The 23466-nt window shown below is 39.0% G+C and overlaps 2 protein-coding genes and 6 non-coding genes across 9 annotated transcripts; 5 read left to right on the forward strand and 3 right to left on the reverse strand.

Annotated features, from left to right (window-relative positions):
• Positions 1 to 4302: 4302 nt before the first annotated feature.
• Positions 4303 to 6787, reverse strand: ovca2 (OVCA2 serine hydrolase domain containing). The gene is made up of 2 exons (XM_063014363.1): positions 6506 to 6787; positions 4303 to 5160 (listed from the first exon to the last, which is right to left on the reverse strand). Exons 1-2 carry the CDS (start codon positions 6666 to 6668, stop codon positions 4643 to 4645), a joined length of 681 nt encoding a protein of 226 aa, XP_062870433.1. The 5' UTR covers positions 6669 to 6787; the 3' UTR covers positions 4303 to 4642.
• A 1462-nt stretch (positions 6788 to 8249) lies between these two features.
• trnal-aag (transfer RNA leucine (anticodon AAG)) lies at positions 8250 to 8331 on the reverse strand. The gene has a single exon. It is a non-coding gene; the product is annotated as a tRNA-Leu (tRNA).
• A 691-nt stretch (positions 8332 to 9022) lies between these two features.
• LOC134332984 (U8 small nucleolar RNA) lies at positions 9023 to 9154 on the forward strand. Its single transcript, XR_010015331.1, has one exon. It is a non-coding gene; the product is annotated as a U8 small nucleolar RNA (small nucleolar RNA).
• Positions 9155 to 11677: 2523 nt separating this feature from the next.
• On the forward strand, positions 11678 to 11759 carry trnas-gcu (transfer RNA serine (anticodon GCU)). The gene has a single exon. It is a non-coding gene; the product is annotated as a tRNA-Ser (tRNA).
• A 564-nt stretch (positions 11760 to 12323) lies between these two features.
• Positions 12324 to 12397, forward strand: trnat-agu (transfer RNA threonine (anticodon AGU)). Its single transcript has one exon. It is a non-coding gene; the product is annotated as a tRNA-Thr (tRNA).
• A 729-nt stretch (positions 12398 to 13126) lies between these two features.
• On the forward strand, positions 13127 to 13259 carry LOC134332985 (U8 small nucleolar RNA). The gene has a single exon (XR_010015332.1). It is a non-coding gene; the product is annotated as a U8 small nucleolar RNA (small nucleolar RNA).
• Positions 13260 to 13818: 559 nt separating this feature from the next.
• On the reverse strand, positions 13819 to 13900 carry trnal-uag (transfer RNA leucine (anticodon UAG)). The gene has a single exon. It is a non-coding gene; the product is annotated as a tRNA-Leu (tRNA).
• A 573-nt stretch (positions 13901 to 14473) lies between these two features.
• Positions 14474 to 22236, forward strand: ap4m1 (adaptor related protein complex 4 subunit mu 1). 2 transcript variants are annotated; one of them, XM_063014177.1, is made up of 15 exons: positions 14474 to 14578; positions 15430 to 15515; positions 15605 to 15711; positions 15921 to 16017; positions 16106 to 16216; positions 16308 to 16388; positions 18043 to 18105; positions 18545 to 18611; positions 18697 to 18750; positions 19174 to 19280; positions 19648 to 19739; positions 19897 to 19941; positions 20033 to 20083; positions 20737 to 20854; positions 21825 to 22108. In XM_063014177.1, exons 1-15 carry the CDS (start codon positions 14521 to 14523, stop codon positions 22014 to 22016), a joined length of 1329 nt encoding a protein of 442 aa, XP_062870247.1. In that variant the 5' UTR covers positions 14474 to 14520; the 3' UTR covers positions 22017 to 22108. The 2 variants fall into 2 exon arrangements, with proteins under 2 accessions (XP_062870247.1, XP_062870246.1); XM_063014176.1 differs by lacking the exon at positions 20033 to 20083 and having other exon boundaries at positions 19897 to 19966; positions 21825 to 22236.
• Positions 22237 to 23466: the final 1230 nt, after the last annotated feature.

The raw sequence follows: 23466 nt of genomic DNA on the forward strand, positions 1-23466 counted from the left end.
GACTACATGTTGTTTTTTTTTTTTAATAAAACCACAGAACCTCTCTTGTCCTCCCCTCAGCATCACTAAACCACCACACCGTACCTGGAGCCCATCTAAACCGGACAGTGGTAATCCAGTGGGGAGATTTGGGCTATCAATCAAGTGGTTGTGGGTTCAAAGCCTGGTTCTGCCATGCTATACGGTTAGGCCACTGAGCAAGACTCTTAACCCTCTCATGTCTGATATTGTACTGTAAGAACACACGTCCTAATACCCGTCCCTATAGTCTATGGTCACTTAAATGCACATTTGTGCAGATACAACAGCTTCATACAAGTCAAGTAAATTAGGTTATTCATGCTGATAAAGTGCATCTACACATGCAAACACACAACCAGCAAACACCAGGCGCCAATAATGCAGAAGACATGCAGAAGAACCAAGGAAAAGCTCAAAAAACACCAGCAAAAATCACTGATAAAGACATAAAGTACACAGGTAAATAAAGTACTTAGAATGCACAGACTAGAAGAAATGCACCATAATGATGAATAAACCCAATGATGGTATAGCTGATGATGATGAAGATGATGATGATGTCAATATAATTCCATTCAGTAAAATAAATAGCATTTTCATAATCCAGAATATGGATTTTAAAGTCAAAACCAGAGTACGTTCTCCCAGCACTCTTATAGAGACACGTTCCTGTTCCACCTCCCACCTCATTTTGTAAAACCCCACCCCTATTCCTCAGCTGTTAGCCTTTTCCTGCCATTTTCTGTGAAGACGAAATGTTTTGGATGTTTTGGATCAAAACACAACCTCGGTGAAGCATTCGGACCTTTCCTGCTGTAGATGGATGTGTTTTACACAAATCTCTACAATTTACGCATTCATTCACACACACACACACACACACACACACACACACACTCACACACACACACACACACACACACACACGCTCCCTGACCGCTGTTGTGTAACAGCACAGATTCCTAAGAACTCGAGTCACAAGTCTGTTGTAAAACTTACTGGCAAGCAACACTTCTGCACTTCTGCACTTCTGCACTTCTCCGTTCCTCTTGTTGTTCTCCTGCTCCACACGCTTATTAAAACCATGTGTTGGTGCTCGCTGTGCCAAAGGAAAGAAAAAGCAGACAAACAAGAGCAGACCGAGATCTGGACGAGGATGGAGACGATATTAAAATGATTATAATAGTCTAAACAAGCAAAGCACGCAAATCTTAAACTTTAATTAACATGTTTAGTCTCTAAAACTTGATGTAATCCAGAACTAATCCTTTAGAAGTGTTTTTAATTTTCAGTGCACACAGCTGGCTGGTCCGGAGATTAATTCTATAAATAATTTTTTGTGATTGATATATACAGAGGGACACACAAATGTATACACAGCAAACTATACTGTATATTTTATGTTTTATTAACCGTTTAATATCACGTTTTACACACTTTGGTTACATTCATGACTTGTTACACAAGATTCATCAGTTTAAGTTTTAATGTCAAACAGTCATGTTTTTGGCCTGTGAAAGGAAACCCACACAGACATGGGGAGAACATGCAAACTCCATATAGAAAGGATCTGGACCACTCCACCTGGAAATTGAACCCAGGACCTTCTTGCTGGGAGGTGACAGTGCTACCCACTGAGCCACCGAGCCACCGTGCTGCACACAGCAAAATAAAACCTGCATAAAAGTTGAAATACTGAATTAATACAGACATCAATGGATGAATATTTCACCTTTAACTTTTGCAATTATAACAGGAGCTTAAAGTGGTTACTGTGGTACACAAAACGTTGGCATCCTGTGGAATTGCTGCTCATGCCATTCTTCCCAAAGCACCACCAGTGTCCTGCTCTGCTACAATACACCAGATAATTTAGGGTCCCCTGTAGGTAGAAGTCCAAGGGTGTTTAATCAGGAGACTGTGAGGGGATCATCTATTTAGGGGCATCTACATTTTTGGCCCCTCCTGAAGTTCTTTTGACTTTAACTGTGTCTTAAATACTTAATAAACATGTTGTTATAAAGCTTGTGGTGTTCTACTAATATGAATGTGAAAACAGTGGATAAATACAGAAAACATTTGGCAGAATACAGAATACAGAGGTTTTGCACGCTTGTACTGTAGGAGATTTCATTTTAAATGAATGTAATTTTCATTTTTACTCAGCACTCTTAATCACCCACAATCATGAAGTAATTTAGTAATTGGAGTTTAGATATTAAGAGGTGAACTTAATCAAACACTGACTAAACCAGAGACTAAATTGCTAAATTGTTGTTACTTTTTACAGTTAACATTGCTATTTAAGATGGTCACCAAAATCATAGTAAACAGCACAATGAATCAGCAGTCAACAACAGAAAAGGATGTAGGGAAGCAAACACGAGTATCTTAGTTTGTGGTTCACTGCCCTTTCCGGCTGAAAAGTAAACCAGTATAGCAGCTGTGTTATGTAGCAGGTCTCGGTCCAAACTCCTCATCTGGACGAGAGCCTGCAAACAACCACATAAACAATCCCTCTAAATACACACACACACACACACACACACACACACACACATACACACACACACACTCTCTCTCTCTCTCTCTCTCTCTCACACACACACACACACACACACACATATACACATAAATACAAAACCAATTCTACATGCAACAAACAGTGGGTTTGATTCATTGGGTGAAGGATAGGAAACATCCCGAACAGGTCACACACACACACACACACACACACACACACTTATGGCATTTTTAGTAGCTCCAATAGGCCTTACTGAATGTCTTTGGACTTATTGGAAGAAACCGGAGCGCACGCACAGGGAGAACATGCAAACTCCACACAGCATCAAACCCAGGTCCTGACTGTGAGGTGACAGCGCTACCCACTGTGCCACCCTACTTGAATAACAATATTTATTTAATCTTTTATATTAAATGTAATATTGACATTGTGTCCTTTAAAAAGGTATTTTTAGACAAACTTCACGTTTTTGGTTTTGGTTTGTCCTTTTATAAACATGTTGATTAATTGGTAAAAGGTTTTGTTACCCACTGTGCCATTCATCTTCACAGCTGCAGTGTCATAAATCTGTACTGTTTTATCTAAATTTTTATCCAAAGTACGGTGACAGTATATTGTCTAAGCAATTGAGGGTTAAGGGTCTTGCTCAAGGGCCCAACAGTGGCAACTTTTTGGTTACTAGTCCAGCACCTTAACCACTAGGCTACGACTGTCTAGCTAACAGTAGAATCTGATTATAATTTCATTTAATGAATACAAATATTATCTTGCCCCTCCAGAGATGATGGAGGTCTCTGTTAAATCTGGTTCCTCTCAAGGTTTCTTTCCTGTAATATTAAGAGTTGGTTTTTGTTGTCACGGTTGTCCTCGGCTTTTCATCAGGAATTTTGGACCTGGATTCTGGAAAGTTGCTTTGAGACTCGTTGTAACGTCCAAGATAAAAAATACTACACAAATAAATCTGACTTTACCTGCCTGATGCACAGAGGAACTTTTGGGTTGAACTTTTATTATATAGTATAGCACATTGTATATATTCTTACAGCTACAAGTGTAAATATTGTGATTAGAACTTAGGAATTAGCGATAGAATTGTTGAGGCGAGAGGAGGAGAGGAGAGACGCTCTGGGTTCATAGAAATAAAAGGTAGAAAAACAGGACATGGTTCCTGCACATCTGGAAATGATCATGGCTGCAATATCGGAGCACGAGCTCAGTCAAACAAGGAAAGAACACAAAGTTCCAGAAGGCACACGCAACACCCACACCACACTGACAAATTATATTTATGTTATTGTGAACATCATAAAGCTCACTAACGCTCCCAGTGTTGAACATCTGTAATGCAACTCGTGGTCCACAATGATGCTGGGTTCTACAGGTGACATAAACAAACAACATTCTGTGTCTGTCAAGGTATTTTAGGGGTAAAAATCCTAAAAAGCAAATAATTGAAGTATTATAACACCTTTATAAACGGCTTTTAAAAAACTGTCAGTGTTTTTTCTACACTTACAGTCTAAAATATATTTATAATTGTAACTAAACTTTTCTGCAGAGCTAAATTGTGCTTCAAATTAAATATTTATTAGCTAAATAATGCAGCCAAAAAAAATCTAAAAATATAAAGGATAGTATTTCACAATAAAAAATGGTTCACTCCAATAACACCAAGATTCTAAGGAGCCTGAATGGAACACGTCCAAGATCCAGAGTTATTAAAGAGCCGTGAGAGAAGAGTGATCAACATTGTGCCGTTTATTTTCTTAACATCCTGTATGTCATATTTTAATCTATACATTTACCTGTTTATGTGTGACATCACTTTATAATGCATTAAATAATATATCAAGATATTAAAGACTTTCCGACATCGGATCATAGTTTTATTCTGATTTATATATAAATAATAATAATAACAATCAGGTCAAATAAAGTGAGATTACAGTAAGTTTGTGTTTTGATTTGATCAGAAGGCACATAAGGTGTAAACTAAATCCACACACACCTTCACATTAAAAGATTTAAGAGCCACAGACTTGGAATAACAAACTTTGTTTAATAAAGCCCGTGGTAACAGTCGTGCTGATCGTTCTCCTACTGAAACTTCTTCAGGAACTCCAGGTAGATCCGTTTGTGTGCAGACGCAGCGGGGATAAAATGCCCACCAGGGTGGGTAAGAACCTCAGCAGCAGAGAAAATGGGCAGCAGGTCTCGACTCATCTGCTCTGGAATGACTTTGTCATCCTGGCCGAACACGTGCAGCGTGGGCAACGTGATCTCCACGTTTTCATAAAAGCGCTGATGCTGAGCGCAGGCGCTTCGGAAACCCGCTACTAAAACAGCGAAGGAGAAGTCAAACGAAGGCTCGACTTTCTGCTCCTGCAGGGCACAAACCATGGCCACCAGGGCGGCGCCCTGACTAAAGCCCAGGATGCCATGGAAGGGACCCAGATCCTTCACTGCTGTACGGACGGCCTCTAGACTATCCTCCAGACCCAGGCTGGATTCACACTCCTGTCGTGCATCGAAGCTGTGGGCCTGGACGTCGGAGAACCACCAGCCCCTCTGATCTTCATCACTAATTTTGGTGCAGTTCTCCTGCACCTGGGACGCTGAAGAGAGAAAAAAAGGTGAATGATTACCTGTAGTTCATGGTTAGAAAAGCATCAATGCAATCATTCTTGCAATTGTAGTGGTGCAAACATTAAACAATATAGTTGAAGTTTATATTAGGATTTATGATGTTGATTGTCCTCTGAAAAGTATCTTACAAGCAGATAAAGTTTATCGTCTTTTACTTTGTACCACTTTCTTCTGGGTTAAAATATAATAATAATATAATAATAATAAAAACAAGCCTGGACTTAATAGTTATATTTAATATTATTCCTAATAGTGATTCTACAAAGCAATGTGTACAAAGCTCAAAATAATATAGCCTTAAAAGATTACTGTCTAATGCTCTGAACATCAGCTGACACCCAGGACTGACATCCGAGCATTAACTACGTTTCTAGGGTGAAGCAGCCTGTTTTATGAGAATTACTATCCTACAGTGCATTAGGGCTGGATGAGATGGTGACAGAAATGTGTGTTCCAGTTTTGCCTGTATTATTAAAATGCCTAAATTGAAGCACCTTGATGTAGTAAGCTGTCACGAAACAGCACTGCTTAATGTAAATAACTGAAAGCATAACTGGTTAATATATTTCCAGTGTAAAGGAGAATGGGATTCAATTCACACAGGACTCCAAACACACACAATCAGTTTGTAAATAAACGGCTCAGCAGCTCTGCGAATGAAAAAAAAAATATATATTTTTAAATATAAAACCTAGCAAATAAGCATAATGGGCAACGTTCCTACAAGGAAAGCACTTTATTGTGAAACACTGTTACTGTAATAACAAATTACATGTATATCATGTTTGGCTATGTCACCCACTGCACTGACCATACAAAATGTTAATTCATCTGCAACACCAATTCATTACTTCATGCAGTTTTCTAGTATCATATCATTGTGTTTAAGTATTGCAGTTATGATCCATGTGCCAGAGCTTTCATAACTTTGTTTATACTTACTAGAACCTGCAACTGATTGGATGTTTTATATATATTTTGTGCAAACCCTTTAATTTCAAAATACTATAAAATGTATTGTTATCAATGTATTAAAGCTCCACTTTTGCATGTTGGTAGAAAAACATAATCATTTACCAAAACTAAAGTGAAGTCACTGTTCTGTGCACCAGAATCAGGTCATAATAAACTGTGTGCCTAAATTACATGGGACGGAGAGCTGGAGGGACAGTTTGCAGTGGGATTTATTGGTTTTAGTGACCAGGATAGAAGTGATCTTAACCTCAGTAATGTAGTTTAGTGTTGTGGTCACATCCCTGGTGTAGTGAAACAGTTCTGGTTAATATGAGACTCTAAACCTGGATCATGACTTACCATTACTGGAGGGGATCTGATGTGGAGCATTCATGTAAATGAACTCGACTTGCTTTCTGAGCAGTTTGCGCAGAGCTCCAGTTTTCTCTCGGAATGAGCTGCTGTTCTGTCGGTAACCATGAACGCAGAGGATCCGGAGCGGAGAAGCAGCTGCTGAGCTCATGATCACAGTACTGCAGTCCTGACAGCTCAACCACTGTTATTATTCACTGAATACGGACAGTCTGACAAATGTGCATGAGGTTTAAAACATAAATATAAAGAAATCGCTGGTTTAACAGATCAAATAAACTCAGAAAAAGAGTCAAAAGAGAAACCACTAACACACTGTGTGTGCATCGTATAAAAGGGACCGTAAGGCAATACCGTAACAGCAATAAATACAAGGTTCCGCTAGTGTTGTGAATTCGTCTCGCAGTGTTAATGCTAGTCTGGAGACCATGTGGTCCTCAAGAACCTCTAAAACAGGGAGATATTAAGCCAGGAGATAGGTTTATTATATGTACCAAAGCACTAGGCAAGCCTGTCTCCAGGCAAGCTTGCAAATGAGACATTTTATACAGTTTTTATTAGTCCCACAGACAGAGACTGATTTAAACTGACTCCTGGTCTACAAGTCTGGGCCCTGCTCAGGCAGGATTTTTAAGATCACTCGGGAGATGAGATGGAAGCCCTTTTCAAAGTAGATAACACTTCCTCCTAACACATACACTAAGTATTGGGACCCCCCATTCCTTAATTTTTTTCTAAAGTTGTACCAGTGTCCCTCAGATGTTCGGACAGACAGAGGAAGTTCGTTGCACCACTTGGGTGCCAGTACGGAGAAGAGCCTTGATGCTTGTCTTCCTCTAGTCCTGGGTGGAGGATCAAGTCGAGCGAGACTGGTGGCTCGGATGGTTGCGTGGTACAGAGCGGGGTTTTATTAGACCACGAAGGTAGCTTTGGGCTGGATGAAGACCTCACCTTGGTTTTATAAGAGTTATAAAATACAAAAAAACCTTAAACCAAAAACCTTCTTAACCTTTGTAAGAAAGTCCAGTAAGAGGGTTTTCTAAACCTTATTTTGAGAGGAAAAATATCCAGGTGGTCAAGAGCAATTCAGGAACAACCAACCTGTGAAATATATTTATGTATTTTTAGATCTAGATATTTTCATACATAAAAATGTATTTATATAATCAGTTAAAATTAATCTGCTTAGAAGTAATCAGTACAACCTATGAACTTAACACTGGGGGCCAAATCTACTGTGATTGGCGGAATCGAGTGATCAGGCCTGCACATTCTCTCAAGCTCCTCAGTCTTTGGGACCGTGTAGTTTGTAAAAGCCGAAATAAACCAATTTATATTTTTTCTACAGCTTTTCTCTTGTTTAATATATTAAACAAAAGTGCATTTCTATTTTCCTTGAGAATTGATTTAAGGAGGCAAAGTTTTTATACAACACTGTCCACAGTCAAGCTCAGTTCACAAAAAGAAAACGTCCTGATCCTAAATAGGCACATTAAAGCTCAAATAAACTTAAATACTAATTATTTGAACAGATAAGTAGTTCGTGTAGGGGCTTGTTCGTTGTCTGGCTGCCTCTTAGTGCAAGATTCGTTTAGAAATGTTCACAAATTAACAGTATTTTTAACTAAGCCAACGGCAATCAATGTGTTATGAGTGTTATACATTTTATGTCCTGTAAAAATGATTTGTTAGGTAGAAATCTTTTATTAGTAAAGAAATAAAGAAAACGTGTTGGCAGCGGTGGGATTCGAACCCACGCCCCCGAAGAGACTGGAGCCTTAATCCAGCGCCTTAGACCGCTCGGCCACGCTACCTTATACTGCAGTGTGAATGTTTGCTCTTACAAGTTCGTGTATCTTCTTAAATATCTTAAAGTATTACTAGAAATTTTATATTTTAGACGTTTAATTTATAATAAATATTAAACAAATTACAGGCTCACGTTTATACAATATAATTTAATAATTATTACTATTAGCGTGATTCCTACAACTCCCGCCTCCTTTCTTTGGATTGGCTAGCGCCTCCTCACACAAGAAGCTGATTGGACAGTGGACTTGTCTTCTCTCACAGGCTACTTTTTCTTATTGGGTTCGTTTAGCTTCTTAAATTCTTCCAAACACAAATTATTTTCTGAAATAAAAACCTTGTTTTATATCTACATCTATTTATCACGCGTATGAGCTAAACAATGATAGACGAACGCGTTCGTTTTAAGTATGAAGTGTTTGTTTTTAAATCAACCAATGGCGTGTCTGTATGCAAATGAGGCGCCTGAACCGTTAACGAAACTTTTACTTTGATTAACTAGTTTTTACGCCTAGTTTTAGGAGTCCTTTCTTGTTGTTAATTCGCGATTCATATAATATAATAATATAGTATTAATATAGGTAATATTTATTATTAATTCGTTTTGATTTAAAGCTAAGTCGCGAGTAAAAAACCTTACCGTGACCGAAAACGCTTATACTGTGATTAAGACAAGTAGTTAGCTATTAGCTCGATGCATCAGTGAGGTACATCCTTACCTGTTGCCTTATTTATAAGGCTGCAGTGCATGATGATTGGGTTCTATGATGAGTGATTATACACTACATTTATCAAGGAACAGCAACACCTTGATGGATCCTGTCTGATTACTGCAGCTTTAAATACATTAAATCAAATATCAGATAGTAATAATAATAATAATAATACATTTTATTTATATAGCGCTTTTCAAGATACTCAAAGACGCTTTACATAAGACAAATAATCAAAACAAATACGTACATACACCATACAAATCATAGTACAAAATCAAAATAGTACATCAACATCAAGAATAATTAAGATAAAAACAAAGAGAGCAGCATAAGACAGTTCATTAAAAATTAGCTAAATTATGAGAGAGAACAACAAATATAGAACAATTTCTTAAAATTAGACAGAAACAGGACAGATTTACATGCAATCAGGAAACTGAAAACTTTACAAGTTTTAGGATCTAGGACTTCACATTTCTGTCGTGATCTAAGTATAAAAACTATTAAAAAGAATAGCAAAAATAAAAGCATTTATTTCGAGTTGTTACAAGTTAAATGCCATATTGAATAGATGAGTTTTGAGAAGTGACTTGAATTTGGACAGGTCAGGACAATCTCGTAGGTGTTTGGGGAGAGCATTCCATAAAGATGGAGCAGCTATGGAAAAGGCCCTGTCACCCCAGGTCCGGTGCTTGGTCCTAGAGGGTATGGACAGTAGGTTAGCCTCAGAAGAGCGAAGGCTACGGGAGGGAATGTGCTGATGGAGCAGGTCGGTGAGGTAGGATGGGGCCTGATTATGGAGAGCTTTGTGAGTGAATAGAAGAATTTTGAATTGAATGCGTTGAGCAACGGGAAGCCAATGAAGTTTTTGTAGAACAGGTGTAATATGATCACGGGAGCGAGTATGAGTAAGGAGGCGAGCAGCTGAATTCTGGATATACTGAAGTTTTTTTAGGATTTTGTTAGATGTACCATAAAGGATGCTATTGCAATAATCAATTCTGGATGTAATAAAAGCATGAATCAAGGTTTCGGCGGCAGAAAAGGAGATATGGAGTGGTATAATATGTATGTTTCCCCCAGACAGGAGCATAACATACTTTTGTGATTGTACCATTGATTCATCTGAGAGATGCTGTAAGAGTGCAGGGTGTTCCAGAAGTCTGGACACATAGAGGAAATGTATATTGTCAATGAAAATGTCGAAAGTGTATTTCATTAGAATATGAATCAATAACATCTTCAGTGTGTTTACATATGTATGTGTATTTTAGTAAACATATAGTTAGTGTATTGTAGTTAGTGATATTTCCTATGTGTCCAGACTTTTGGGACACCCTGTATGTATGACGTGTCAATTGATTTATTTCTATAAAGGACTGCAAGTTTAGAATTCATTTATTCGGCTGCAAAATCTGATCTGTATTTGATACTTATAGACATTCTGCACACGCAAGACGTGTATTAATACAATTTGAATTATCTATCAAACATTAATGTATTTCTAACACAGATAATAAAACGTCCTAAGCCAAAATTTAATAATCGTGTCAAGACTATGACCAAGAAATAAACCCGGTAATTCGTGCAAATGTCCCACATCTGCAGTTATGTTGTAAATAAGTATTTTGTATCTGATAACAGTAAGTGTACTATTTTATCTACATATTATATACTATCAGTATTTGCAGGTTTGCACATATGCACTAATTACACCAGCACAAGCAATAATGTATATATTACTGACACATCTTTTATTACTATTACTGTTATTACTAATATATACCTAAATAATTTTTATTATTATTACTGTTATTATTATAATACATACCCATTTCTATTCATATGCTTATTGTTATTATTGCTATTATGTATATAGTACATAGATATAATTCCACATATGTAAATAGCTATAGTTATAACTCTATATTTATATTAATCGTAGATATATGTTTACTGATATTCTCTGTTTTTCTTTGCACAATGCTACTATTTGCACCTGTACCTGTACCTGTATCTATCTATCTGTCTGTCTGTCTGTTTGTCTGTCTGTTGTATACATCTGCTATACTTATATACTCTAGTTTATTTATTCTAATTCATTACCCATTCATTTAGCCACCTTACATCATCACTCTGTAATTATATAGCAGTCTATACACTGTACAATCAGCATTATGTTATCTCATAAACTTATCTGGTCACTTCTGCACTTTAACTGTATTATATGTAAATAATCTCTATTTTATAGAGCTCTTCTGGTTAGATGCTACTGCATTTCATTGTAATGCATTTCACTGGCTCTGTACTTGTACTCTGCACAATGACAATAGAGTTAAGTCTAATCTAATCTAATCAAATCATAATGATGATAATTATAATAATGCATTAATGAACCAATTTTGGTTGAATGTTATAACACGATCATTATGTAAAATGGGTTAAAAGCGTGCTCCGTCTGCTCATGTTTTGGAATATCCTACTGAAAATGTATTAACATGTTATTTCACCAGTAATGTAAAGCAGAATAATGCGTATTTGCTATGCGTTATTAACATGTCCAGTATGAAATACTTATTATATAGTATCGTATATAATGCTTAAAGGACATAATGCTTTTTCAGTGTGCCATCCAGACGAGGTGGCCGAGTGGTTAAGGCGATGGACTGCTAATCCATTGTGCTCTGCACGCGTGGGTTCGAATCCCATCCTCGTCGGTAACTTATTATTTCTCTTGCGCCAAAACATACACAAATGTTTGTGTGTAATTGATTTACTTACATTTACTCGATATGTTTTACAGCTGAAATACGGTACCTGGTGGGTGTATCAATTATTTCCTTACTAACTGATTATACTGTATTTTTGCCAATTCAGAGCTCCGTGGTGTAATAAAACACCAAAATACAACAACAAACAGCGTTTTACTTTATGTTCAGTAATCTTTTCTTCTCTTAAGAGAGTTTTACGTTTTCTAGACCAACTCTGGACTCCTTTTGCTTTTGCAGGACTGCAATCGCACTAATGCTGATACACTAGCGCCACCTATAGATGAAGTTCTGTCAAATTAAACCCAGCTTGTTTACCGAGCTGTGTCATTAGGAACAGGGAAGAACGTGCGGTGTTGATTTTTCTGTATCTTCTGAATATAAAAATAGAAATAGTATAAATTAAAGATACAAGCATGCAGCTCTACAAGTTTGCTTTTGGAAGCTGTTGCTTAAACTACATGTGAAACGAAATCAGCTTCAAAAACGCTTCTACAGGAGCGCATCTCATAGGGCGCCGTGGCTTAGTTGGTTAAAGCGCCTGTCTAGTAAACAGGAGATCCTGGGTTCGAATCCCAGCGGTGCCTTTTATTTTTCTAAGCATTACATGAGCATTTTGTAATTTGTAACCGATTAGACCGTATTTCTAATTTCCATTTGTGCGATTTATATTTTATCAACCTTTTTTTTTAAAGTTAAACACTCGCGTAATCATTTTATGACATCAGTAAGTTGTGTTATTTCTTCAGCATAACTAATATTTGATCTTTGTATTAGATTATTAGCAAAGGACATGCACAGCCCTCATAATCAATACAGTGATCCCAGGATCACAGGAATCCCCACCATACTCACCCCATTCAATCCATTCTGCACTTTACTCACTCGAACTATATTCACCACACCTGCACACACACTATGTATAATTTATATCTTGTACAATAACTGTACATCTGTATACCTGTATAACTCAAATCTTGTACAATAACTGTACATCTCGGACTTATTATCCCAGATGTTATATATCTATATTCATTCACATTTCATAAAGAGTCTTTAATCAGTAGCTGTATATATTGAACAAATGGTGCTAGTTTTTATGTAAGTTTTATGTAAGTTAATGTGTATATTTTTTGTAATTAATGTGTTTTGCAACTGTGAGGGACTATCACTCACCTTTCACACGTGTTAACGTGACGTGACAATAAAGTGATTTCGATTTGATTATTGAACTAAAATCACTCGTGTTTAGTACCTACCATGACTAAAAACGCTCATTCCTAAAGTAAGTGGGGTGAACCTGTCCTTCATACCCAATATCAGTGAGGTACATCCTTACCTGTTCCCTTATTTATAAGGTTACAGAACATGATGATTGGATTCTATGAATGTGTGATTATACTCTGCATTCATCGAGGACTGACAACTCCTCAGTGAACCCTGTCTGATTCTTTTATAAGCTGTTATATAACATTAGCAATGTATTTCATACAAGTTTAAGAAATATTTTCTACGTAAGTGGGCATTTGTAATTGCGAAAATATGATAGATTGATAGACAGATAGATAATTTATTGATCCCAAAGGAAGTTAAAGTCTCAGTAGTATTATACAGGACTGAAAATACAACAATAAAGACCTTTAAGGTATCTGTATTTTACATATTTTGGATAGCTGTAGCAAGTCAACACATCAAGTGAAGTTGCATGAATGGATGAGTGAATGAATAAATAAACAAAACCATGTGCAAATGTGCAAATATGTCAATGAATGAATGTGCAAGGAGATTCAGTTTCTGATGAATGAATGTGCAGGAAGATGCAGTTTTAAGTATACAGTTAAAATTACAGTTTAAAGTATAAAGTTTCAAATATAACTTACGAACTAAGTCGTTTAAATCAAGCTTAATACTATATTTACGACAAAGGAACATGCAGCTATATGATATCATGTGACAAATACAAGACAAGTAAAATAGAAGTTTTGGTTTTTAAAATCAAAACGTATTTTGGCAGCGGTGGGATTCGAACCCACGCCTCCAGAGAGACTGGAGCCTAAATCCAGCGCCTTAGACCGCTCGGCCACGCTACCTTAGAACCTGTTCTACAATAATCATTACATAACCCGCATGAATTTTTATTTAGTACTCTTTTCGTTGTTTTATTGACGTTTATTTAAATCATCAAGCTGAAGTTTTAGTTCTTAGCATTCATTCAACTAGCTGAGTGTTCTGGGCGCAGAATTAGCACAGAGCTAAACCACAAAGTTAGCTCAACACGACATAATACAACATGTTTTATAATTTACTGTTAAGTAAAACTTTACCCTTTAATAATTTATTCTCAAAAATAACTCACCACTACATTCGGAGCTGTAGAAAAACTCGTGTGTCTATTCGGTGTTTTAGTAGAGTCATTTTTAATTCAGGCTGGATCTATAGCTACCTATATTTGGGGTCCTTGGGGTGCAGGATGTAGAGGGTGATGAATAATGATAGAGCACTACCAGTGTTTACTCTGACAGAATGGTGAAGCTAAGCTAACCCTACTCGAATCTATAGCACTTTGATTTAGGTTTAATACCTGTATTATATTAGTACAATGTTATTGCTTTTCGGTGGACATATTTTAACTTTAAATACATTTAATTTCGCTAATTTAGGAAGAGAAACGTTGAATTTTAGCGCGTAGTTGAAAGTGTGAAGTGGAAACATGATTTCCCAAGTGTTTATTCTGTCATGTCAGGGAGATAATCTCATCTACAGAGACTGTATCCTTCTAATTTATTATTTAATTCTATTATTTACAGTAAAATGATTGTTGTTTCATGTGGGTGGGATTTTAATTACATTCTGCAGCTGTTTTGTTTATTTGACTGAATGATTGTACATCATTGGTACGTACATCAATTGATTATTCTAGTAGATAATCCTATCATACAGTTATTTGTGGGTATACATTTACTGACTGTAGCCCATCTGTTGCTCGGTCACCCTTTGTCCCCCATTTATCAAACAAAACCCCACAGATCAGGTGGTGTTTCTCACCACTGTCCAGTGTCCACTGATAAAAGACCAGAGGAAGCAGCATAAAAATACCACCAACATTGCTGCACCTGCTACACTCACATCAGAACACCACATACAACCATGTTATTACCATGTAAGTATCTTTGCAAGGCTGAGAATGATCCACCACCCAAACATCATCTGGTTGGGGTTAAAGTGTTAAAGTGTACAGAGTAACAGCTGGGCTCCAGTCAGTAATTGTATACCCACAAAGTTCATCTGTATGGTAGGTGTTGCTCCTAAAACAAGCAGTGAATGCTGTAATGGCTATCGGTTTGGAGATTATGTTTAGGTATAAGGTGTCCACAAACCTATGACCTTATAGGGTATCATATACTATCATCGTGTGTGTGTACCAGTTCATGTACGCTGTAATGTAAATAATACGTATAATAATAGGATTCTGATGTTCTACAGTGGTGCTGCAGGTATAGTGTTGATGCACCACAGCTCCGGCAACCCAGAGTCGATCTTTATCAAGTATGCGGAGTTTGGCATCTTCTCTCTTTTCTGAGATATCATGTGTGTACATGTGAACTTAACTCTTCTTCAGTCCGTGGTGACGTCGGTAAAGACTCCATGAGCACGTTTTACGAGATGGTTTCAGCTCTGAGTGGAGATCAGCCTCCCGTTGTCATGGTACGATGTGTTTCATTCATCAGGTTTAATGTTTCTGCACGTATAGATTAGGATTCTGTATTTTTCTGTATGTGTGTGTGTGTGCGCAGACTCATAAAGACGTCAAGTTTATTCATATCAGACACGCCGGACTTTACTGGGTCGTCTCGACACAGACGGACCCGTCTCCGTTCACCATCATCGACTTTCTCAACAGGTAAGAGAGAAGAAACAAAACTTAAATATGTGGGTAAAGTGTTAATTGTTTATATGTTTATTATGTTTTGTTCCAAACGCATCCTTTATTCTTTGTATTTGTTAATGTAAACTAAATATTTGCACTGAAAGTAGAATAGATAAACAAAACCTTGGGTGGGGGTAGGATGTTTCCTGTCAGTGTAAATGCTATTTCCGTGTGTGTTGCAGGTTTTCGTCTCTGATTAAGGATTACTGCGGCGGTGTGTGTGAGAAAACCATCCGCATGAACTTCGCTCTGATCTACGAGCTCCTGGACGAGATGGTGGTGAGAACACCTGTACACTTCTCATTTATTTGTCATGAAAATGCTCCGTCTGTATTACAAAATCTCTCTCTCTCTTATCTCTGATCAGGATTACGGTTACATCCAGACGACCTCCACGGACATCCTGAAGAATTTTATACAGACGGAGCCGGTCTCGTCCAAACCCTTCAGTCTGTTCGACCTCAGTAATGTAGCTCTGGTAAGACAGACAGACAGACAGACAGACAGATGAATGCGTGAGTGTGAGTGATTGTGAACGTGTGAAGTGATGATGTGTTACTGTGTTGTAGTTTGGAGCAGATACGCAGCAGAGTAAAGTCGCTCCCAGTACTGCAGCTACACGCCCCATAATGGCTTCTCACGGTGAACAGGTACCAGTTTCATTCATCCATTCATCAGTCCATCAATATGTTTGTCCATCTGTCCACCTATCCATCTATTCATCCATCCATCTATAGCTATCTATATTCATCCATTCATCCATCTATCTATAGCCATGTATATTCATTCATCAGTCCACCTATCCATCTATTCATCCATCCATCTATAGTTATCTACAGTATATTCATCTATCGATCTATAGCTATCTATATTCATCCATCTATTCATCCATTCATCCATCCATCTATAGTTATCTATATTCATCCATCCATCTATAGCTATCTATATTCATCCATCTATTCATCCATTCATCCATCCATCTATAGTTATCTATATTCATCCATCCATCTATAGTTATCTATATTCATCCATCTATTCATCCATTCATCCATCCATCTATAGTTATCTATATTCATCCATCCATCTATAGTTATCTATATTCATCCATCCATCTATAGTTATCTATATTCATCCATCCATCTATAGTTATCTATATTCATCCATCTGTTCATCCATTCATCCATCCATCTATAGTTATCTATATTCATCCATCTGTTCATCCATTCATCCATCCATCTATAGTTATCTATATTCATCCATCTGTTCATCCATTCATCCATCCATCTGTAGTTATCTATATTCATCCATCCATCTATAGCTATCTATATTCATCCATCCATCTATAGTTATCTATATTCATCCATCTATTCATCCATTCATCCATCCATCTATAGTTATCTATATTCATCCATCCATCTATAGCTATCTATATTCATCCATCTATTCATCCATTCATCCATCCATCTATAGTTATCTATATTCATCTATTCATCCATTCATCCATCCATCTATAGTTATCTATATTCATCCATCTATTCATCCATTCATCCATCCATCTATAGTTATCTATATTCATCCATCATCTATAGCTATCTATATTCATCCATTCATCCATCCATCTATAGCTATCTATATTCATCCATCCATCTATAGTTATCTATATTCATCCATCTATTCATCCATTCATCCATCCATCTATAGTTATCTATATTCATCCATCATCTATAGCTATCTATATTCATCCATTCATCCATCCATCTATAGCTATCTATATTCATCCATCTATTCATCCATTCATCCATCCATCTATAGTTATCTATATTCATTCATCCGTGCATCTATTTATTTATCTATTCATCCATCCATCTATAGCTATCTATATTCATCCATCTATTCATCCATTCATCCATCCATCTATAGTTATCTATATTCATTCATCCGTGCATCTATTTATTTATCTATTCATCCATCCATCTATAGCTATCTACTGTATATTCATCTATTCATCTATTTATTCATCCATCCATCTATAGCTATCTATATTCATCTATTCATCCATTCATCATCAGTCCATTTATTAATTCATCTGTTTGTCAGTCCATAATCTGTCTGTCCATCTGTCCACCAATCCATTTATCTATTCATCCATCAGTCCATCTATTCATCTGTCCACCCATCCATCCTGTCATTACCAACATTTATTTATTCTGTATTTAATCCAAACATCCACTTTACATCCTTATATTCCTCACATCACAAATCCACCTACTGACTCACTTATTCCTTCTAAAACACTTTGTGTAGGGGGGGAGGAACGAGATCTTTGTGGACGTGGTGGAGAGACTGTCGGTGGTTATCGGCACCAACGTGAGTGTGTTCAGGTTTTATCATACATTCTGTTTCTCTATATTTGTAGGTGGTGCATAGTTTCGTGGAACTGATTCATTTGGGTTTAATAACAGGATTTTCTACTGATTTTGGAGTGGGTGTTGCTAGGTGGTACGAACGTTTGCTTTAAATGAATCAGGTGATTGAGCTTAAACACAGCGTTTGGTGTGGATACGCCAGCGAAACATCTTCTGCTTTCTCTTCCTTCGTTTCCATGAGTAAATGTGTGGATGTTAATGCAAATTTTAATAGAATTCTAAAATTATTTGTATTGATCTTCTACATTTCATTAATGGCTGTAGGAAAACGATGAGGAAACTCAGATGTTTATTATTTTACGTTAAAAAACAATGCCATTGTTCCTCTGGATACTGAAATGAACCTAAATAAAGAGACGCCTGTACGTGTCGATATGCAGGGAGTCCTGATGAAAGCTGACGTTACCGGAGAGATCAGAGTTAAGTGCTACCTTCCAACATGTCCAGGTAAGAGAACTGACAATGTTTTTGTTTGTTTTTTGAAGCTTGTATCTGTACATTGTGGACATAATTCTGTGTCTGTCCTGTACAGAGATCAGGATCGGTTTGCTTGAGGAGTTCAGTATCGGGAAGTCACAGGTCAGAGGTAATTATGATCGCCGAACACAGTGAACACATTCAATTTATGAACCTTATTTACACTTATACTGTAAGTCGAGTTTTTGGGTGTGGTATGCTCCTGGATCTAGATATTTACTTCTTTTGAAGTGTGGGGCTTTCCTTTACTCCAGGAACTCGCAAAAAAGCACTTGGGTGATCCTGAATTCTATAGGCAGAATGCTCAACGGGCAGACCAATCAGATTTTAGGAAACAGGGGTCTCATAAAGTCTTGGTCAAACAAGGTGACGCTGGTGTGGTGGGGTCGGGGTGGGTGCTGCATCAGGACCTGGGTGACTCGCTGTTATTGAGGAAATAAATTGTGTGATATCTATTTTTGTTGTTGTTTTTTCTTCTTTTTTATCCTTCAGTTTAGTCATATCCGTTTTCGTTTCTCCCGGTCTCTCTCAGGTTATGGAGCAGCCGTGCGGGTGGATGAGTGCAGCTTCCACCAGGCCGTCAATCTCGATGAGTTCGATGCCTACAGGATTTTAAAAATCTGTCCAGGCCAAGGAGAGGTACAGTCACACACACACACACACACACACACACACACACACTCTCTCTCTCTTAATACCCACTGCAGACTAGCACCCGTCCCCTCTGACTCCCACAGAAGGGCGTAGGGAGGGCCGGACGCCTACGCAGACACACCATCGACTGTGTGTCTGTAGTAGGAGGGACGATCGGCTGGAACAGGGTTCCTCGTCACCTCCTGCTGACCGATTGAGGTTGTCTGTCACGCATGGCACTGCAGTCTGGCAGGTGAAAAGAAGCGTCAGCGACTAGGAAACTGGATTGGCTGAAGGGGGGGGGGGGGTGCTTAATAAATAATTAATCTAAAAAAATAACCAAGATGTGTGTGTGTGTGTGTGTGTGTTTCAGCAATCCATAATGCAGTACCAGCTAAGTGATGAGCTACCCTGTCCCCCGCCATTCCGCCTCTTCCCCACAGTGGAAAAGGATTATGGGAACAGGTACGACCCAGGTTGCGAAATTGCTAGCCGTTTAGCAGGCGTTTAGCAGAATCCTGGCTGTTACAGGCCTGAATCAGGGTCAGATTGGATCTGGATGAAGGTTTAGCTCCTCAGTAACGATAAAACCTCCTGACTTTTCATTTTTCTCGTCTCTCAGGTTGCTGATCTTCCTGAAGCTGCGCTGTGATCTTCCACCTCAAAGGTTCAGGCTCTTGCTGAAACGTGCTGTATGTTTTTTTAATCATATGTTTAATGTTAAATAAAACATTACATTTATGTTTGTTCTTGTTCAGTGCTGCGATAAACGTTTCTGTGATGGTTCCGGTTCCCAAAGGCTCTATAAGGTACAGAGAAAGAGAACCATCACCTCATTGTCGTATCACGGTTTCACCCTACCGGACAACCCAAAAGAAATCACAGTCTGAAATCATAATCATTGTTTTATATAAACACCACATCATCCATACAGTCATCACATCACTGTATATTCACCATCACTCTATATTTATTCACCACATCACTTAATATATAGTCATATAGTCACCCTGTCACTGTATAAGCACCATGTCACTGTTTATTCTCTACGTCACCGTATATTCACCTTATCATTCGTAAATTCACCACGTCATTGTATAGTCACCTTCACTGTATATTCACCACATCATCCGTATAGCCATCGTGTCACTGTATATTCACCATGGCACCATATATTCACCGCATCATCCTTACATCACTACATGAACATACAGCATATTCACCCTGTCAGAGTATATTCACCTCATCACTGTAGATTCACCAAGTCACTATATATTCACCATGTCAACCTACATGGTCATGACGTCACTTTATATTTACCCAGTCATTGTATAATCCTGTCACCCCTTCACCGTATATTCACCCCAACACTGTAGAGCCATCATATCGACGATTATTCATCACATCATTACAGTATTTTACATTGCACTATACCATGATGTAAACATTTTCTCTCCCCCAGCGTCTCTCAGGGTCTCAGCAGTCCGGACCAGACAGCAGAACTTCAGCCCAGAAACAAAGCCATCCAGTGGGACATCCCCCGCTTCCCAGGAGGGGCTCAGCTCTCCGCCCTGTTCAAGGTAACACCGCTCCACTGATAAGACCTGGCTCACAGAGGGCATTCCAATTCCGTTCATCCGCACCAAACTATTTCCGTGTGGCTCGTGCGTCGTGCATGGGGTCACTGCCAGATTCGCGGTTTCAGCCACAGAAACGGTTTGGAGAGAACAGGCCCAGGTGGTGCAAAGGCGTGACCGGGTCACACCAGATTTTTTTCCACTTGAATTCTCTGTTCTCATTTTCACAAGATTCGCAACTTGTCTTCCAAATTGATGGACTTTTGACTTGCAAATTCACACCTCTGAGCGGTAGCACAACTGCTCTGCTGTGGTGACCTCTGAAGCGACGCAGATGCACGTTCACACGATTAAATATGACCAATCCCGATCTAAAAAAGAACTGTGTGCACATTTAGCACCTGATTTGCCCCCCCGAGTGCATATTGGGGTGTCGGAACCAAAGTCTTTCCTCCAAATTCCACTGCAGACGCCGCCCCACCCTGCCCGAGGAGAACTGTAGACTTATCGCGCCCCCTGCGACACACGTGCAGTTTACGGCTGCTTCTTTTCACCTGCCAGAGAGCAGTACAGCGCACGGAGAGTCACTCATGCAGCGTTTAGCAGATGCTTTTATCCGAAGCGACTTACAATTCAGTTAGGGGCCTTGTTCAGGGGCCTAATAGCGGCGATGTGGCAGTGGTGAGGCTTGAACTGGAACCTTCTGAGTCTAGTACCCTAACAGCTGAGCTCTTGCTGCCCTTGACAAGCCAGCAGAAGCCACAGTTGCTGCAGTAATGAGGAACCCGTTTGACCTTTTGCCTGCCACAGACACTGCCAATCATGTCTGTGTGGGTGCCCAGCTGGTCCACAGCACAGCCTGAATGAGTTTTTTAAATTACGTCATGGCTAAAATGCTAGATTACGGTAAAACTGTGAACTGTACCGCAGTGCTGGACCATTTTTATTAAAAACCTCACATTTTTTTCCCCAGGTGGAGGTTCCAGGTCTCAGCTCGGCCTCTCTGATGGAGGTGGGACCCGTCAGTATGAGCTTCGAACTCCCCAAACACACCTGCACGGGACTGCAGATCCGATTCGTGCGCCTGTCTCCCACCCAGCAGGGCCCGTCTCACCGCTGGGTCCGCTACGTCACACACTCCGACTCCTACACCATCCGAATATGATGCTCACACACACTCACACACACACACACGTCATCAGCGGCACTGAACTGTCGAACCTGACTGTTATAGCTTTTTGATTTGTATACATTGGGGGTCCGGTGGGACGGTGCAGCTTCTGGTGTGTGTGGTGCACAGTGGCGTACATCCTCAGACTTGGCTTGGAGCTATTTATTAAAACCACCTCCTTGTTTCTACACTCTCCACTTACCATATAGAAGCACTTTGTAGTTCTACAATTACTGACTGTAGTCCATCTGTTTCTCTGCATGCTTTGTTACCCCCTTTCATGCTGTTCTTCAATGGTCAGGACCCCCACAGAGCAGGTATTATTTAGGTGCTGGATGATTCTCAGCACTGCAGTGACACTGACATGGTGGTGATGTGTTAGTGTGTGTTGTGCTGGTACGAGTGGATCAGACACAGCAGCGCTGCTGGAGTTTTTAAACACCGTGTCCACTCACTGTCCACTCTGTTAGACACTCCTACCTAGTCGGTCCACCTTGTAGATGTAAAGTCAGAGACGATCGCTCATCTATTGCTGCTGTTTGAGTCGCTCATCTTCTAGACCTTCATCGGTGGTCACAGGACGCCGCCCACGGGGCGCTGTCGGCTGGGTGTTTTTGGTTGGTGGACTATTCTCAGTCCAGCAGTGACAGTGAGGAACACACACTAACACACCACCACCATGTCAGTGTCACTGCAGTGCTGAGAATCTTCCACCACCTAAATAATACCTGCTCTGTGGGGGTCCTGACCATTGAAGAACAGGGTGAAAGCAGGTTAAAAAAGTATGTAGAGAAACAGATGGACTACAGTCAGTAGTTGTAGAACTACAAAGTGCTTCTATATGGTAAGTGGAGCTGATAAAATGGACAGTGAGTGTAAAAACAAGGAGGTGGTTTTAATGTTATGGCTGATCAGTGTGTGTGGGGGGGGGTATATTTTATCTTTTAATATTTGGTTCTGCTGGTTCCTCTGGATTTTGGGAAATTGCAGGACATCTTTTGATATGTGTATTAAATACAAAGTACTTAAAATAAAAGTGATTGAAGTGGTGCAGATGTTTAATATGATACAGTATTAATGAGAATATTTGATGATTTACCCTCTTCTCGTTGTTTATTGTTTGTTTTGCATGCTTTAATGTTGTGAGGTGTTAATATTATTACTCGGTTAAATCTGAGGCTTCAGGTCCGGTTACATCACGGACAGTCAGATGAGCGACGGAACAAATGATGCTGGTGTCGGAGATCCCTGAGAGGAAATTTGGAAGCTGGAGGAATAAATGTTCCGAGTGCTCACTCACCATGCAAATCATTGTTCGAAAAAACTAGGTGACCAAGACAACAATGTAAATGCTGATGGCTGGAGTAATTAAAATGTGCACTGGTGCACACGGCTGTACCGAGCCCTTGACTCAGCATGTTCTCAAGAGCAGGATGACCGCATC

Source organism: Trichomycterus rosablanca, chromosome 18 (assembly GCF_030014385.1).
Source record: "Trichomycterus rosablanca isolate fTriRos1 chromosome 18, fTriRos1.hap1, whole genome shotgun sequence".
Lineage (NCBI taxonomy): Eukaryota > Metazoa > Chordata > Actinopteri > Siluriformes > Trichomycteridae > Trichomycterus > Trichomycterus rosablanca.